Below are 17,443 nucleotides of genomic sequence, written 5' to 3'. Positions count from 1 at the left end.
AAACAAATTGTTGAGAATAATTTTATCTTAATAAACTAGCCAACAAATTAGTGTGTGTAAAGGTTAATTACATACCATATTCTATAACTTGTATCGAACTCTAAGAAGTAAAATAGGTTTCCCATATTACTTAGTTTATTTTGATGGATTTGTCTCTTATTTGGATTTGAATGAGAAAAGAAATATTATGTGAAAAATCCCTTGAGGCTGTAAATGGATACTTACATCAAAATAGTTTATAAATAGTGCAAACATTTATTTTATTGAAATTTCCATAATTTAATTAATCTCTTTCTAAACAAAGATCTAATATAAATTTTACAAATCAATTTATTTTCTATCAACACAGTTTCAAAAATATACTATAGTTTTCTGACTGCACTGTAATTATCTAATATTTCTATTATATCTTCATATCTCTCTGAAATCATTATATTTGATTTCTAGTTTTTGTAGATCACAGCCACATAGGAATAAATTGATTTTATTATCTACAATAACCATATAATATAAAATATTATTCCATCTTGTAAAATGTTCAAAAACTTACGCTTAAAGCTGCTTGGAGAGTTACTGCTGAAAAAGGTCCAATGCTTATTTTTAAAGGTCTCTCAGTTCTCATCATCATAAAATACACATATTTTTTAGCCTTTTCGTTCATTAAATACCAGTCACCGTTAAATATAGCAGAAGAAATGCCTGTAGTGCTCTAATAAATATTATGTTTAAAATAGGGAAATCTTATTGAAATAAATATAAATACCTGAACAATTACTTCATTTCCATTCCAATACAAGAAACTAATTTCCAATATGGTTGCTATCAAATGAGTTATTGTTCGAGAAGTTTCAACATTAATAACTGGATACTGGAAAATTGTAAAGGTTAATATTTTTATCATACAAAGTACATATTTAATCCAGATCACTTACTGAAATAAATTGAATGATTAAAATTGTCATTTTGACGGAGAGCATTATGAAGTCGATCATCATAAATACTTTTACGGCATCATCCAATAATTCTACAAAACTAAAGGATTTATATGAGTAGGAAACGTTCTGGAAGCAAACAACTTGTCCTATTTTTTCAATGTATATGAAGGAAAAAAGAGTAGACAATTATGATTAAAAAAACAATATATTCTAAATGACAAAGAAATTCCAACAAGAAGGGTGTGTTCAAATTTAATATTGTTTTGGTAAACCATAGATATTACTGCAAGGAATAAACGGTTAAAATTTGATAATGTTGTAAACTTATTTTTTACCACGATTCAAATAAATTTAAAATAAGTTTAAAATAATAAAAAATTAAACTATTTGGTTGGATCCAATACCGATGTTTAGTAATGCTAAAATGCCTGGAACCAGTTAATTTGAAAGAAGCCGAAAGGGCGGATTTTTCATTTCAACAAATCAGTTATAGAACTCACAGAAATCCAACTACTGTTGAGATATAGTCAAGCGTGATTTGATAGTACCCAAAATAGGAGAAAAGTAGGCGCCGGACATCGAAGGGATACGGATGTGGTTCAAGATCGACGTCTAAGACTTATGGCCTTCCAAGTCCGAATTTGGACATCTAGATCTTTGAGTGATGAGTGATTATGAGAATCTTTTTTTACCTCTGACCACTGAACATTGAAAACAATGACTACAGTGGTATAGAGAACAACAACATTGGAATGTGGAAGAAACACGTCAACTTCAGTTTGATGTTGAGCGACATGTACACGGAACAAGGGTACAATTACTCATGGAATAAGTGGTACCTTACTTAGTCGCCCCAGGGATCCAATATAATGCTCTAACCCATGTTGCCAGCATTAATTTACTATTATAAACTTTTTGGAAGATGCGAATCTGATGCCATAGCTAGCTAGATCCTCCGACGTTGCACCCACAGAACATGTTTGGGATATGAGTAGAAAGCTATGAAGCCTCCACGGACTTTGGAGGTTCTAAGACATGAGAAACAGATAACTTGGGATACTATACCTCAGGAAGAAATCCCTGTTGGGGAATGTTTAGGTAACATCGATAACACATAATTAACTAAATTAAATATAATCTAAAATCTCTGATATTTCCCTTCCAAATTTTAATCGTCTATATTAATATTAAATTTGAATATTTCTTTCTTGAGGTTTCAATTCCTTTGTCATTTAGTATATATCCAAATATAAATAATTAAACTCAAATACTCACGATATGATATCTTGATGCATCACTATAAATTTCTTTACAACGCATATTTGGGCTTCATCCAAATTACAGTTGTTAATTTTTTGATAATCAATGGAATACTTGTAGATATTGGATAAATAATGTTGCAATATCTTCATTTGCCCCACACAATAAATCATAATAGAGAAAAAAGCTGCGTCCGAGTACACAGCATATGCAGATCCATAATATCCAGCCACTACATGCAGCACATAAACCAATGTGAAATGTTCAGTTTTGTTGAATGGAAACCAACTTGAGAATATGAACTTGGCGTTATCTCCCACTAGATTTTGTGTTTTATTTGTGTACAAGGGATAAATAATGTACAAGAAAATACAAAATGTTGTCATTCCTATGTGCACAATTGACGAAACATAAGCTTGGATAGCGTGCTTTTTATAAATTTTAACAACAACTTCATCGTTAGTTGCGAGTACTCTTTTTTCATTTTCGGAAATCAACGAAAATAGTGAAAAAACGTTGCGTGTTCTATAGCATAGGATTTTATACAGATTCAAGGTGTACAATATCGAAACACTGAGATTTTCCACAATTTCTTCAGCATTTTGTCCACCAATTATTAGAAGAACCAACTGTATGTACTGGCTTATTTCAAAAATTGCCAAAAATGACCATGCTGCCAAAAAGTATTTTGAATATATTGTGGCGATTAACTGATGAACTTTTAACATATTTGTTGGCCACACACCTAACAGCAAAAGTAATATTTTCACCACCAATAGATGCTCTGTAATCTTCATTGTTAGTAAGTGAATGCTGCAATGACAAATATAAAATAAGGTATAAGGAATATTTATTGATTTTTATCCGGTAGTCGGATATATCATTATGTTAATTACATAGGTTTCGTAGAATGTCATTTAGCCTCAGAAATAAAATATAAATTGATACGTATTTATCATATCCTGAGATTTTTTCCACTCGTATGAGTATTTAAATAATATATCAATATACCTTCTTTTTAATATTTATTTATGAACGAATTTGAATTCATATAGCATGTAAATATTCTCAAAGACTATAAATTAATTTTCTCATAAAATATATAGCCAGTAACAAAAAAACTGCAATACCAAGAAGGGGATGTTTAATAATTTAATATTCTTTTGATAAAACATAGATGTTATAGCAAACGATTAAAATTTGGTATTGATTGGTATATCTCCGGACCTGTCACCTATAGAATATGTTTGGGATATGATGAGTAGAAATTTTAATTGTTTACTCCTTACTTTAACATCTATGTTTTACCAACACCTCCTTCTTGGTGTTGCAATTTCTTTGCCACTGAGTATATCAATAAATATAGATTACCTTTGCTTACGAGTCTGGAGTATAGGTTGTTACATCCATTATGTTTAATGTAAGAATAAAGTAATATAATATTACTAAATATAACTAATTTAATTAATTATATTTAATTTAATCTAATTGTAATTTTTCTTTAAAAATTGCATTTATAAAAATCGTGTATAATCAATAAAAATATCAATAATACAGATGTTACACTGATTAAATATTTCAAGAAGTTTCATATAATTCTCATACACTATTAAGATGATTATGTAAAATTAAACAAGTGTTTGATTCAACTGTACCTATAATATTAGAAAAACCGATAATTTAAATAAGAGATGTTTTGCACGTGGAATAATTTTTACATAATTTATTCATGCTGACCTTAATATAAAATGGAAAATTACTTTAAATACACGTTATATATTTAAGTTCTTTACATTCAACTGTAGGTAGTACCATTTTGAAATATACTGTACATTTAGGGTACCAACTTAGCAATCATTAATTTCGTTTCATTATTGAAAAAATTATAATTGTTATAAAATAATTTAGGATACAAAAACTTTTGCTGATGTTTTATTTTTTACGGAAATATAAAACAACGTTTTTAGAATATGTACAATGAACAAGTAATAGATACTCTTAAATTTTCACTTCCAAAATTGTATTTATAAATAAAAACAAGAAATTTTTTAATCAATTTATTGGTTCTATAAAATATCTATTCAGTCTCATAATACAATCAATATATACAAACATATTTTATTAAAACCTTTTCAAAACAAATTGTTCGCTTTTAAACCTTATTTTGAAAATTTTAATATAATAGCATAGAAAACCTAAATAAATATTTACAACATAAACTTTTAAATTTTCCAAAACTGGCAACATGGCAACAAATAAATTTAACTAAAACTCTTCATAAAATGGCAATTTTTAAGGAGTTTCTGCCCAGTGTGGCCAAGTTCTAATATCCTCGTAAAAAGCTTTTCCGGGACTTTCGGTGGTTAACAATTGTCTGGCTGCCAGAATTTTGTAGTCCTTGCTAATATATCCCTCCTGCACACCTAATTCTATGAGACTCTTGCACGCGTCAATCGACATCTGAGGCGGTTTACGTTTCGTGTACGTGCCAATAAAGGCGATGCCTATACTTTTGGAGTTATAACCACGCAAATGGGAACCCTGTTTTGTCCACCCTCTACCGATGTAAGCTGAACCGTCGCCGCCAATTAAAAAATTGTACCCTACAAGAACAATTTACCATTTAATTTTTTTAACAAGCAGGAGAAAGCAGGAGAAGTTATTCCATACCGATGTCCCACCATTGTCTGCTCTCCATGTGGAAGGACTGTATTAGCCTAACTTGCAGCACGCAATTGGCTTGAGATGTGCAGTTTTCGGTGGCGGTGTGATGGATGATCACGAGGGGGACTGGTGTTTTTAAGGGCGTCGGTTCCTCGACCGGGGGCGCAGCCACCCATTCTAGTCGACTAACGATTCTTAATTTGTTACTAAGCGTAAGGTTTTGATCTGCAAGAAAAATGATGGTTCCCATCAATATTTTTAAATATACACATAAAATATAAATGGCTATCTATAATGGCATATTACAATATTTAATTTAATAGCAGCTGACCAAAATATTACCATGTATATACACTCGTCACAAAAAGTATCGCATAATTAATTTTTGACTAAAAATTATTATTTTTACTTTCTAAAACTGGAATGGTTCATAAAGATTTATTGCAGAAAAATTAAAAATTAAAAAAAAAACATCAAAATAATAAAAATAACAGTAAATCACCAAATTATCAAAAATCAGGATGAAGAAGAAAACTATTTTACAACCTCTGGCTCTAATAACTTCCACCACTCTATATGAAGGCTCTTTACAAAATTCCTAACGTACGTACGTTCTAATTCTATAGATTCTTTAGATTTTTTTCTTTAGATTCTTTAGATTTTTTAGATTCTTTAGATTCTTTAGATTCTTTAGAGTCTTTAGATTCTTTAGATTCCTTAGATTCTTTAGATTCTTTAGATTCTTTAGATTCTTTAGATTCTTTAGATTCTTTAGATTCTTTAGATTCTTTAGATTCTTTAGATTCTTTAGATTCTTTAGATTCTTTAGATTCTTTAGATTCTTTAGATTCTTTAGATTCTTTAGATTCTTTAGATTCTTTAGATTCTTTAGATTCTTTAGATTCTTTAGATTCTTTAGATTCTTTAGATTCTTTAGATTCTTTAGATTCTTTAGATTCTTTAGATTCTTTAGATTCTTTAGATTCTTTAGATTCTTTAGATTCTTTAGATTCTTTAGATTCTTTAGATTCTTTAGATTCTTTAGATTCTTTAGATTCTTTAGATTCTTTAGATTCTTTAGATTCTTTAGATTCTTTAGATTCTTTAGATTCTTTAGATTCTTTAGATTCTTTAGATTCTTTAGATTCTTTAGATTCTTTAGATTCTTTAGATTCTTTAGATTCTTTAGATTCTTTAGATTCTTTAGATTCTTTAGATTCTTTAGATTCTTTAGATTCTTTAGATTCTTTAGATTCTTTAGATTCTTTAGATTCTTTAGATTCTTTAGATTCTTTAGATTCTTTAGATTCTTTAGATTCTTTAGATTCTTTAGATTCTTTAGATTCTTTAGATTCTTTAGATTCTTTAGATTCTTTAGATTCTTTAGATTCTTTAGATTCTTTAGATTCTTTAGATTCTTTAGATTCTTTAGATTCTTTAGATTCTTTAGATTCTTTAGATTCTTTAGATTCTTTACCTAAATCGTTTTTCAACCCTTAAAACAGTGGATTGGTTGATTCCTATCAAATCTACTTCATATGGCTGCGAACTGTCACCATCAATTAGGGCCCCGGTTTGGGCTGCTTGTTCTGATGTTAAATTAGAAATTAAATTAAATTATTTTATTTAAATGCCGTTATAAATTTAAATTAGCAAATAAATCAAATGTATTGTAGATACATAGATAAATTTAGAAAGATTTTTACAAGAATTACGATTAAATTTTAATCTTTTTAGTAATTTAAAAATTATGCGATACATTTTGTGATTTGTGTTTTCTATCCATACTTAAACTTTTAATTGATGTGCAGTGAAAATTTTGAATCGGAAAATATTTAAAGTGAAACAACCTCATTGTCTATACAAAAATTCCATAACAATTACCAAATGACCATTAATTAATATCCAGTTCACCTTCAATTTTATTGTACACCAGGCCACGAAAGTAGTTGTGGCTTCCAACAATTTAAAATCTCAGTTCTACTTTATAGTGTATAATAAAATAATATTTGTATATTGCTTTCAAACAATTGAGTTTAAATTCTTACAATATCATCGCTTCAAGAAGTTTCTTCTAATAAAATTAGTTTAACTTTTTTTATTACATAAAATTTGACCTATTTTTTTATTTTAATAAATATAAATAAATCGCATCGTCAAATTTAATATTGACTTAATTTGAAAATTTTTAAAAAAAGAATTAATACTCACCAACATCGTATTTTGGTGTAACCAAAATATCAGTGTTTTCTTTATCACGATTGGTGTCGTCTGGAATTTTAGGAGGACTAGAACGTTTGGAGATAAGCACTGCTAACAGTATAACTATTGATATGAATAGAACTGTTATTAAAGATATTATCGTCAACTTCCGATGGGGAAATTTTCCCAATATGTGGTAACCTGTAACAATATTAATTAGATATAGTTTTTCTTGAATATTTTTGATTATCATATTGATCATTTAATTAATGTTGTTTTATGTAGTTTTCTAATAATTATGTAATAAATCTAAATATAATTAACTTATTAATAGATATATACGAGTATTAAAAAATAAATACTGGTTATGCACCATTTTCAAGGTTGTAGGTACCATTTTATATCCCCTCTTTTTAGTGTTTATGATCAGATTTCTTTGGAGCACTTTTATATATCTAATCTATCAATAAAGCAAAAAAAAAACATTGAACATAAACTTAAAATAAACTACTCTTCACATGTTAATACAGAAATTTAATGCTGCAATGTACTTTATACATATGGCCGCCATATTCTATTTTTTTTCTGACAAACGATGATACACATTGTATTATATTTTTAATCGAAACTTTTATATTTCTAATTGTACAAAAACATGTTAATGTGTTTAATGTAGTATAAAAATTAATTGTATAGGATGTTTTCAACATACACAAGATAAATAAATATTCATGGAATTTATAAACACAATGGCACATTGAAATTCCCAGATACACTTAATATAAATAAACGACAACGCAAACAACTTAAGGTTGAATAACTCGAGCATGTATCAGAAAATTATTTAATTTATATACATTATAAAATTATACGTTTTGCGATTAAAAGTCATCTAGTTTTTTGTTTTAATTACGTTGCACCTTGTTACTAACTAATTGATCTACCACATAAAAAGTAGGCAATGTAATGTAAATAGCACTAATTTTGTATTCTCAAATTTAGCTAATTAACCGTATAAATATAGTGAAACAACTACTTAATTGAGTATTTTACTGAATGTTGAAGTTAAAAATCACATTTAAGTTGCTTAAATTTGGCAATGAAAATAGTATGAATGAATATTTATCTCAAAATCAATATTTACATAAACTGAAGTGATGCATTTCCGAATAAATTGTAAAAAAATATTACTTTTTGCTGTAAATACATGTATATAATAACATATAATTTTTCCTAACATCAATAAAACAACTTTTAAATTTTAGTATTACTTTTACTAACAACTATTTATAAACATAACGTATTGTAGTAATCGTTATATAACAAACTAATATGCTAATAGCAATCGCAGCTACAAATACTGTGAACATTTTTTGTTTTCTAGTGAAACAGGTTGGTCCACTTTCCGTCACATTTTCCAAGTTCATTGATCCTATAATAGATAAGTTAGTATCACACTATAATTAAAACATGTGTCAAATCAGGCAAAGAATTTAATACAAATGATACAAAGTCCTGTCTGGGTCAGATCCAATCACCACAGAGATGAGTGATAATTTTAATTAACACAATTTCATTATGGACTCAGATATGACAAAATAATACACCCTCGACGTAGAATTAGAAATCGGCCGCAACAGAAAGTATACTCAGTGACAGCACGGAATAAGCGATTAAAATTTGAAAACAAAATATCAAAGATTTTGAAGTTTTTTGATGTGAAAACTTCTTTAGCCGCGTTGGGCTCTTTTTGGTGGGGAAAATCTTATGGGTCGCGTCACCAACATGCTCATAACTCGCGTACGCACAGTATGGTCTGCGTCTTAGACACTTTTTGGATGGGTAAAATCTCTCAATCTTCGCGTCACCGGCATGCTTATACCAGTATATCTGTAACTATACAGCTGACGTATAGTGCTGTGTATATTTTATAAGTGAAATTGAACGGATTTAGTGTTAAAAGTTGAATATTTATATACAGTGCATTGTTAAAATAGTGTTTTTGTTTGATTATTATTTGAATGATCGAAAACTCAGTACTACAAAATATAAAATGACAATCGATGCCGTTTTTACGCGATACTTAGATAAATCTGAATCAGACATTTTCATTTCTTACTTTAGTTACCATAAGCCTATTGTATCTTTTTTAGAACAAAATGAAATAATTGAAAGTACAAAAAGTATAAGTATTGTTGAAATTAATGATGACAATGATGCAAACAATTAAAATAATGTTAAAAATCAAGTAAATACAAATACTATCCATAAATAATATAATAATATATTAATTGTTATTTCAATTGAATTGTATTTATATTTTGTCATGATCTTGTACAGTCCGTAATATATTTGAATAATAAAAAACCACATAAACATGCATATAATTGTTGCTCGGAGTGTCAATTGATGTGAAAACCAGATTGAAGTTGATAAATTTAATTCAAACATTATGAAATTTCTAATTTTAGTACCAAAAGTTTTTACTTCTATCGGCAATCTCTATATCTGCCAATTTTAATTTTTTTACGTAACAAAATTTATTTGAATTGTTGTAAATTGTGTTTACATGAGAAAACCTATACCAAACATTATCAAATTATAATCGTTTGCTTCTTACTATAACCCCTATGTTTTACCAAAAGAATATTAAATTTGAACACCCCCTTGTTGGTGTTGCAATTTCTTTGTCAGTGAGTATATTTATTTGCCACTTAACTTTCAATATAACAAATATAAAATAAACTACGCAGTTACAAACCGTTAAAAATTAAGTTATCGGAAATTGAACAGTACCTCCATTGGCATTGAAAACATGTTTAATTAAATTCAATTCCTAAACTTGTTCTGTGTGAATTGTACAATAATTATTATTTTTCCTTAATTAATATAATTTAGCATTTAATGAGAGAATTTACATGAAAACATTGGCTCTCCGCGTTCGTAATGAACTTGTAACGAAATTGGAATACATAAACATATTGATACCAAGTTTATTTTCTTAGTTATTTTTATATCCTTCGATAAAAAAAATTTTAATATTAAATATAGGGATTTTTAGCCATGAATTATTATAATTCATCAAAATTATAAATATATTTCCCATGGCAGCTGGACCACACAATTTTATTGTAAATTATAATTGAGGTTTCCGGTTACAATTCTATTGACGATAATAACAAATGATTCATGTTTTTTATTATAGTTATGATTCCTTAATACTTAGAATATATTGGTTATTCCAATTTTACTTGGTACTTGGTACTTCAGTGTTATGTGGATATTGATATTTATAAATTTCTACTTACATACTAATATTGCTAGTGCCATAAAACAAGTTTTTTTCTATAACTAACAAGTTAAGCAGTTGTCTACCAAATGGTTTATAATTTTCAAGGATAATTATCCGTTTGTATACGGCAGAAAATTTTGCTTTTCAGTGGCGCCTATTCAGATGAGACAGGTGTGGCAGTGCCTCATCTATGAAACTAATTTTACTGACTAACGTTAATATTAAAAAATACATTTTTTTATATTTTTATTTTTTAAAATGGAATATAACTTAATATTTAAATAAAAATAGAAGGGTAATATGTGGTTAAACCAAAGCTTTAACAGTTTTACATTAAATTTCAATGAATATTTTGTTTCACAAGTAAATCTAGATCCAACATTTGCGCATGCACTTTAAGGTCCAAGGATTGTTTCAATAGTGGCGAAACTGAGGCGTGCCTCCAGCTATTGAGATAACTGCAAATAGCTACACAAACGTTTCCGAAAATTGCTGATTTTTTAGTTTCGAAATTACTTGATCGTGTGTGTGTGTGGTGGATTTAGTTGTGGAACGGTTTTTAACACTGCATCTCTTTTTTTTACGAAATAGTGCATACCACGTAACACGAAAGATTGTGTTAACATAAGAAATGCCTCTGATGTTGTAGATTTTTTATTAAATTGTTTAAAATACTATGATAAAATGTCTATTGCTAAATAATTAAACTGTCCAATGTCTAATTTGAATATTTTAACAAATCCGGGGCAAATTTGGAGATATTTTGGTACGATAAATTCCATTGGCTAACCGGAAGTACACTAATGAATAAATTTTTTTGCTGAGCATGTCTTTTATTTTCAAAGGGTAATGAAAATGTTTGTTTGATGTAGAAAAAGATTTTTTGTAATATAAAAAATCTATCTTGCAGCCTAAAGTCATGAAAAAAGCACTTATCATTCGAATTGTATGTTGTTAATTAACCTAAATAAAAGTTAAATATTGTTTTCGTTTTCTTTTTGTTCTATATATTTAATATGCGTCACGAGTCGACACTGTTTTTCATTTGGTGAGATGAACTTGATGATTAATCAAGGAAAATGGTGTATCTCTTTATTTCAATGATTAAAAACTTGTTTTTGTTAATATTGATGTGATAAATATTACGACAATACCATGTGAAATAATTATTAGAATGCAAAGCAGTCTATAATGTTTAAGAATCTCTCACCTGTTGCATTGTTTGACAATATGGGTTTCGCCATCGCACATCCACGACAGCATCAATTTGGAATTATTTAAGAACTGTTGCATTTTTTATTGCGCAGATGCAAAAGTAACTTACTTTTGGAATTCAATAATATTTATATGACCTTAGGCTTATCAATTATATAAATTATCTGGTGGCTTCGGTTTTGAATGAGATGATAGAATATTGAGAATATGGAATATTCAAATACATTGTGGTTCGCTTTTAGTAAACATGTAGGTACCTAGTTTATTTAGTTTGTTTATGTTAATCAATAAAAAGTCCTTGAAACTCTCCGCATTTAACCACAAGCGCTTTGTTAACTTACCTGGACATGTACTTGTCTCTGACGTAGATATTAATATAAAAATTCCATTTTGACAAATAACAAAGTATTTTATATCCCAGTTTTAAACGGATTGTAATAAGTAGTAAATAGTGCTTAAATTACGTAAAATTTGTTTCGTTGTTTGGCAAAATGGAAATCTGATTAGTTGTATATAATACAGTTAAAATTAATTAATTCATTTACTGAATTCACTTTAATTATTAAGAAACTAGAAAAACCAATAAACCGGTTTTGTTCACCTTTAAACAAATACATTCGTTTCTATTATGCTGATATTGTAAAATTAAAAGTACCACCATGTCTTTTATAGATTCCATTTTCATGTGGTTACATATTCACTTACCTTTCCTAACAGGTACAACATTGTTATTGTCAACAGTGCCAACATCCTTAACGCCGGTGTCCTTGCTCACACCATTTTCCACCACAAAATTAACATTATCCACACCATTAGCACCTATCACTGTCTTGTTCTTGAGCTCGCCGAAATCCGCACCTTCGATGGCCTCGGCCGAGTTTCCGTTCGCGTAAACGAACTGCTTAATTGTCACCGGACCCTGATAGATCGTTTTGTTGCCGAAATGAACGTCGTTCGAGTTCACCACCGACACGTTCCCGAACGTGGGTGCACCTTCTTGAACGTTTGCGAGCGCTCCGGCGTCGCAGTCCTCATCGCTCTCGTAAGTGACCACTTCTCGGACCTGGTACTCGTCATCGCTGCCAGACTCCGTTTTCTCGTCACTGATGGCGACCTGCGATGATAGGTTCTCCCTCATCTTTTTACGGGACCATCGAACCTGTGGCGTCTGGTCATCACCGATCTTGGATCAGGTACGCACGTCACCCACCGTGTCACGCAGATTGGGCGAGGTGCTAACTGCGTAGCGCATCGCTGCTGACTGAGTAGTACCCGGCACAGATTTTTGTCGAACGGGTGGTGGTACCGCTTGTTGGTTGTGCGACGAGTAAATAAATCGATGATCGGAGCTCGATCGTTCGGCCGTTTAGAAATGACTTAATACTTTCTCTTAAGTACTATTACCATTGATATTGAAATTTCATATTTAATTATTAAAAATTATTAGAAAATATCACAAATTATTGAAAAAATGTTGAATTGCATAAATATAAGTAAGATGCTTTCACAAATTACAATTTAATTAAAATAAATTTAATAAAGAAAGTGTATTATGTTTAGTTATAGATTACTAATGTATTTGTCTCCTCATCATACAATGGCCAATCTTATATAAGATTTTAAAATTTATATAATATAGAATTATACCATTGTTATTGATATTTCATATTCAATTATTAAAAAATTATTAGAAAATACCACAAATTATTGAAAAAATGTAGAATCGCATAAATATAAGTAAGTTGCTTTCACATATTACAATTTAATTAAAATTCGAGGTTTCTGCCAACAGTTAAAAAAGAAGATTAGGAATAAAGAAAGTGTATTATGTTTAGTTATGATTACTAATATATTTGTCTCCTCATTATACAATGGCCAATCTTATATAAGATTTAAAAATGTATATAATACAGAATTATTCTTCAAAAAAATAAGTACCTACTTCATCGTAACATCGCAATTAAAACAGACTCACTTATTATCAGACAATTTAAATCACTTTTAAAAATCTCGACGACGATTTCCTCATTATAATTACATTACACTTTCTCTTTTAAGTAAAGGGATTTACTTAATTATATAGCACTAGATATAATAAAAAATGAATATATACTTATAACGTGTACTTAAACAGTTTACGTATTTATCAAATTATATGCAAATGTATTCAATTTTATCATCACTTGCAATTTTAGTCGCAGTGTTAAAATGTTTTAATAAGAAATGAACATAAAATATCGTTGCACAATTTATCATTCTACCAAATTTTAAGTTTAAATGACATTTGAAGGGAGACATACAACAACATTTTGTAAGTAACATACTTTTACACATAAACCATGACAGAAAATCAACAAATATTTACAATATTTATATACAAAGCAATATTTAAATACAAAAACAACAATATACTTTAAGAAAGAAGAAAGAAAAATAAACAAATGATGCACAAAGGGTTGTTATAAAATTAAAAAAAAATTGTTGATGATGTCAATGGATTCCAGTTAAGATGATCACTACATCTCAGAAAGTAGTAGGAAAAGCAACAAGAAGTTTTCTTTAGAGAAAATATCTTAAACAGATTAAGTTAGAAAATCTGTCAATAGATGCCGCTGATAATCATTTGATATAAATATTGATACTATTGTATTTAATTTTTAAATTAAAAATTAGTATTTTATATTTTATTTTAAATAACAATTACACATTTTTTGTATCATTATATTTAAGCCACATTTTCACTGATTCTTCTGTAAGAAATAAAGTATGATTTATATAAATTAAAGAAAATGGTGAACTTGTTATTTAAATAATGCCCACTTGTACAGTAACAAAAATTTATTAACAATTTAAACAGTTCTAAAGAATTATTCAAGTATAAGTATGTATATAAGTGTATAATATAATAAATAATACGTATTCACAAGGATATTAAGTCTTTATGGCAGTGCAACAACACGTAGTTGCAACAGAACCGTTGTCCAGTTGTTCGGACCAGGAAAGGAACAATAACAGTCAATATTAATAAAGAATTTAGAAGCATTTCCTGTGGACGATGCCTGGACCGGATTCGTCGTATTCCTGCTTGGAGATCCACATCTGTTGGAAGGTGGAGAGGGAAGCCAGGATGGAACCACCGATCCATACGGAGTATTTCCTTTCTGGGGGAGCGATGATCTTGATCTTGATGGTGGACGGGGCCAATGCGGTGATTTCCTTTTGCATGCGGTCAGCAATACCTGAAAGAATGATAACATGTTAAGAAGAATCAGTACAATGTCAATCGACTTGAAGAGTTGTACTATAAGGCATTCATTATGCAATTACTGGCTTTAAAAATAAACCGATTGAAGTTACTTCCAAATGTTAACAACCTGGTGGACATTTTTTGGCATTATGTCAACAGGAATGCATTCAATCTGGTCCTTGACATTCTTGAATGGAATCTTGGCTTAAGTCCAAGGTAATTTTCACTATTTCAAGGAATTTTTACTATTTTATGAAAACGACAATTTTACTCTTGCTTCTCTTCAAGGATAAACAGAAATTTAAATACTTACCAGGGTACATGGTGGTACCACCGGAGAGTACGGTGTTGGCGTACAAGTCCTTACGGATGTCAACGTCGCACTTCATGATGGAGTTGTAGACGGTTTCGTGGATACCGCAGGATTCCATTCCCAAGAACGAGGGTTGGAAGAGGGCCTCTGGGCAACGGAACCTCTCGTTACCAATGGTGATAACTTGGCCATCAGGCAATTCGTAGCTCTTTTCCAATGAGGTGGAGTTGGCGGCAGTGGCCATTTCCTGCTCGAAGTCGAGGGCGACATAGCAAAGTTTCTCTTTGATGTCACGTACGATTTCCCTTTCAGCGGTGGTGGTGAACGAGTAACCGCGTTCAGTCAAGATCTTCATCAAGTAGTCGGTCAAGTCGCGACCGGCCAAGTCCAAACGGAGGATGGCATGGGGAAGGGCGTAACCTTCGTAGATGGGTACGGTGTGGGAGACACCGTCACCGGAGTCCAAGACGATACCGGTGGTACGACCGGAAGCGTAAAGGGAGAGTACAGCTTGGATGGCTACATACATAGCTGGGGTGTTGAAGGTTTCAAACATGATTTGGGTCATCTTTTCACGGTTAGCCTTTGGGTTAAGGGGGGCTTCAGTCAACAAGATGGGGTGCTCCTCTGGGGCAACTCTCAATTCGTTGTAGAAAGTGTGGTGCCAGATCTTTTCCATGTCGTCCCAGTTGGTGATGATACCGTGCTCGATGGGGTATTTCAAGGTGAGGATACCTCTCTTGCTTTGGGCTTCGTCTCCTACGTAGGAGTCCTTCTGTCCCATACCGACCATCACACCCTGATGTCTTGGGCGACCAACGATGGATGGGAAGACGGCACGTGGGGCATCGTCTCCGGCGAAGCCGGCCTTGCACATGCCGGAACCGTTGTCAACGACGAGTGCCGCAACATCATCATCACACATGGTTGCTGATGTAGGTCTTTACTGCCGCTGAAAGGAGGCACACCAATTAATAATATGATTAAGTCGAAAGAGGACAAAATAAATTAGCTTAATTCGATTGTTTAATACATTTATATATTAAATAAAAAATAATTTTGTTAAAAAAAATCTCCTCCTATCATTAAACGAATTAACTTCAATAAAACATTATAATGAGTAAATGAATAATTAACTACGTCAAAAATAATTAAAACAACAACTGGAGCGAATAGTTTACAGTCAATTAAATTTAATTAGGGGATTCATTATAAATTATTAATAACATTAATTGTTTAGAGAAATTTAAAACATATAATAGTATAAAGATATTGTTGTTACAATTATTAAATATTTTTATAACACGCAATGTTACATAAATTCATTTCAGAGAAAAATAATTATTTATATTTAATTTTGAAAGTTAAACTAAGCAAAAAATAATTTACTAATATATTCACTTTTTAGGCTTGAGATATTTAATTTCAAAATGACGTGGTACTATAACAAAAACTAAGAAAAATTTAATTGTAGTGTGCATCAATTGTAGATAATTCACTATCTATTATAAATATTTTAATTCGTCGTGCACTTTTAAGTCTCGTATTTGATTTCAAAATCACCGATCACTATCGTAAAAATTAAAAAAAAAGCATCGCGAACCATATGTAGTACCACCGACACTTTCCCAGAGCAAAACTGGCACAAAAATAACGAACACAAAAATATAACACTCGCGTGAAAACGTGCGACGGTTATTTTCGTAGTGACATTACTAAATGTAAATGTTAGATAAAAATAATATCAATAACCAACTACACTGGACGGGCACTAATATACGAACTACGTGTATACCAACCTCAGGAAATAAAACAGAAGGGACTCGTTTCGCACGGCGAGTTACGCTTCGAGTGACGGCCGATTACTCTGCCACAGTTTTTATAGGGTACCGCCGTCGTCCCGTAGTAAATGGTCCAGCATCCATTTATGGCGAGGGGGTCGTCGCGACGCATCGGTACCGCGTCGCCCATTTATGGCAGGCGGACGGCCACCGTCACAATTTGCAAGGTGTTGCGGCCCGGTGCCAGCGACGATGCATTTTTATTTCCAATCGAGGTGGCCAATCGAGCCGATCGACCGAAATAGGGACCAGACAACCGATTTTTACCATATTTGGTAGTGACGGCAGAAAATTAAACAAATATGTGCATAAATTTTTTAAACGTTTCAAAATATTAGAGTGGATTATGGTAATGTTTTATTTATTTTCGTTTAATACCACTGGAAAATTCTTTTCATACTTTTGAATATTTTTGTTCAATAACATTCAAATTCTATTCTTTTTTTAGCACTTTTGTACATTTTCTAACATTTT

At 30.6% G+C, this 17,443-nt stretch overlaps 3 protein-coding genes and 1 long non-coding RNA gene across 4 annotated transcripts; all 4 read right to left on the bottom strand.

Moving 5' to 3' along the window:
* Positions 1-312: 312 nt before the first annotated feature.
* LOC109605658 (odorant receptor 10a) lies at positions 313-2,588 on the bottom strand. The gene is made up of 5 exons (XM_020022254.2): positions 2,211-2,588; positions 933-1,032; positions 764-868; positions 551-709; positions 313-491 (listed from the first exon to the last, which is right to left on the bottom strand). Exons 1-5 carry the CDS (start codon positions 2,579-2,581, stop codon positions 444-446), a joined length of 783 nt encoding a protein of 260 aa, XP_019877813.2. The 5' UTR covers positions 2,582-2,588; the 3' UTR covers positions 313-443.
* A 1,649-nt stretch (positions 2,589-4,237) lies between these two features.
* On the bottom strand, positions 4,238-12,852 carry LOC109605659 (peptidoglycan-recognition protein LE). Its single transcript, XM_020022255.2, has 4 exons — positions 12,274-12,852; positions 7,071-7,262; positions 4,866-5,084; positions 4,238-4,798 (listed from the first exon to the last, which is right to left on the bottom strand). The coding sequence occupies exons 1-4, from the start codon at positions 12,704-12,706 to the stop codon at positions 4,488-4,490; spliced, it is 1,155 nt and encodes a 384-aa protein (XP_019877814.1). The 5' UTR covers positions 12,707-12,852; the 3' UTR covers positions 4,238-4,487.
* Positions 8,314-11,796, bottom strand: LOC126264654 (uncharacterized). The gene is made up of 2 exons (XR_007547319.1): positions 11,564-11,796; positions 8,314-8,493 (listed from the first exon to the last, which is right to left on the bottom strand). It is a non-coding gene; the product is annotated as an uncharacterized LOC126264654 (long non-coding RNA).
* A 1,536-nt stretch (positions 12,853-14,388) lies between the features above and the next one.
* Positions 14,389-17,064, bottom strand: LOC109605663 (actin, muscle). Its single transcript, XM_020022258.2, has 3 exons — positions 16,928-17,064; positions 15,129-16,080; positions 14,389-14,807 (listed from the first exon to the last, which is right to left on the bottom strand). The coding sequence occupies exons 2-3, from the start codon at positions 16,051-16,053 to the stop codon at positions 14,602-14,604; spliced, it is 1,131 nt and encodes a 376-aa protein (XP_019877817.1). The 5' UTR covers positions 16,054-16,080; positions 16,928-17,064; the 3' UTR covers positions 14,389-14,601.
* Positions 17,065-17,443: the final 379 nt, after the last annotated feature.

Source organism: Aethina tumida, chromosome 2 (genome assembly GCF_024364675.1).
Source record: "Aethina tumida isolate Nest 87 chromosome 2, icAetTumi1.1, whole genome shotgun sequence".
NCBI classification, from domain to species: Eukaryota; Metazoa; Arthropoda; class Insecta; order Coleoptera; family Nitidulidae; genus Aethina; species Aethina tumida.
Note: the sequence above shows the minus strand (reverse complement) of the source record. Positions and strands in the feature narration are given on the sequence as shown.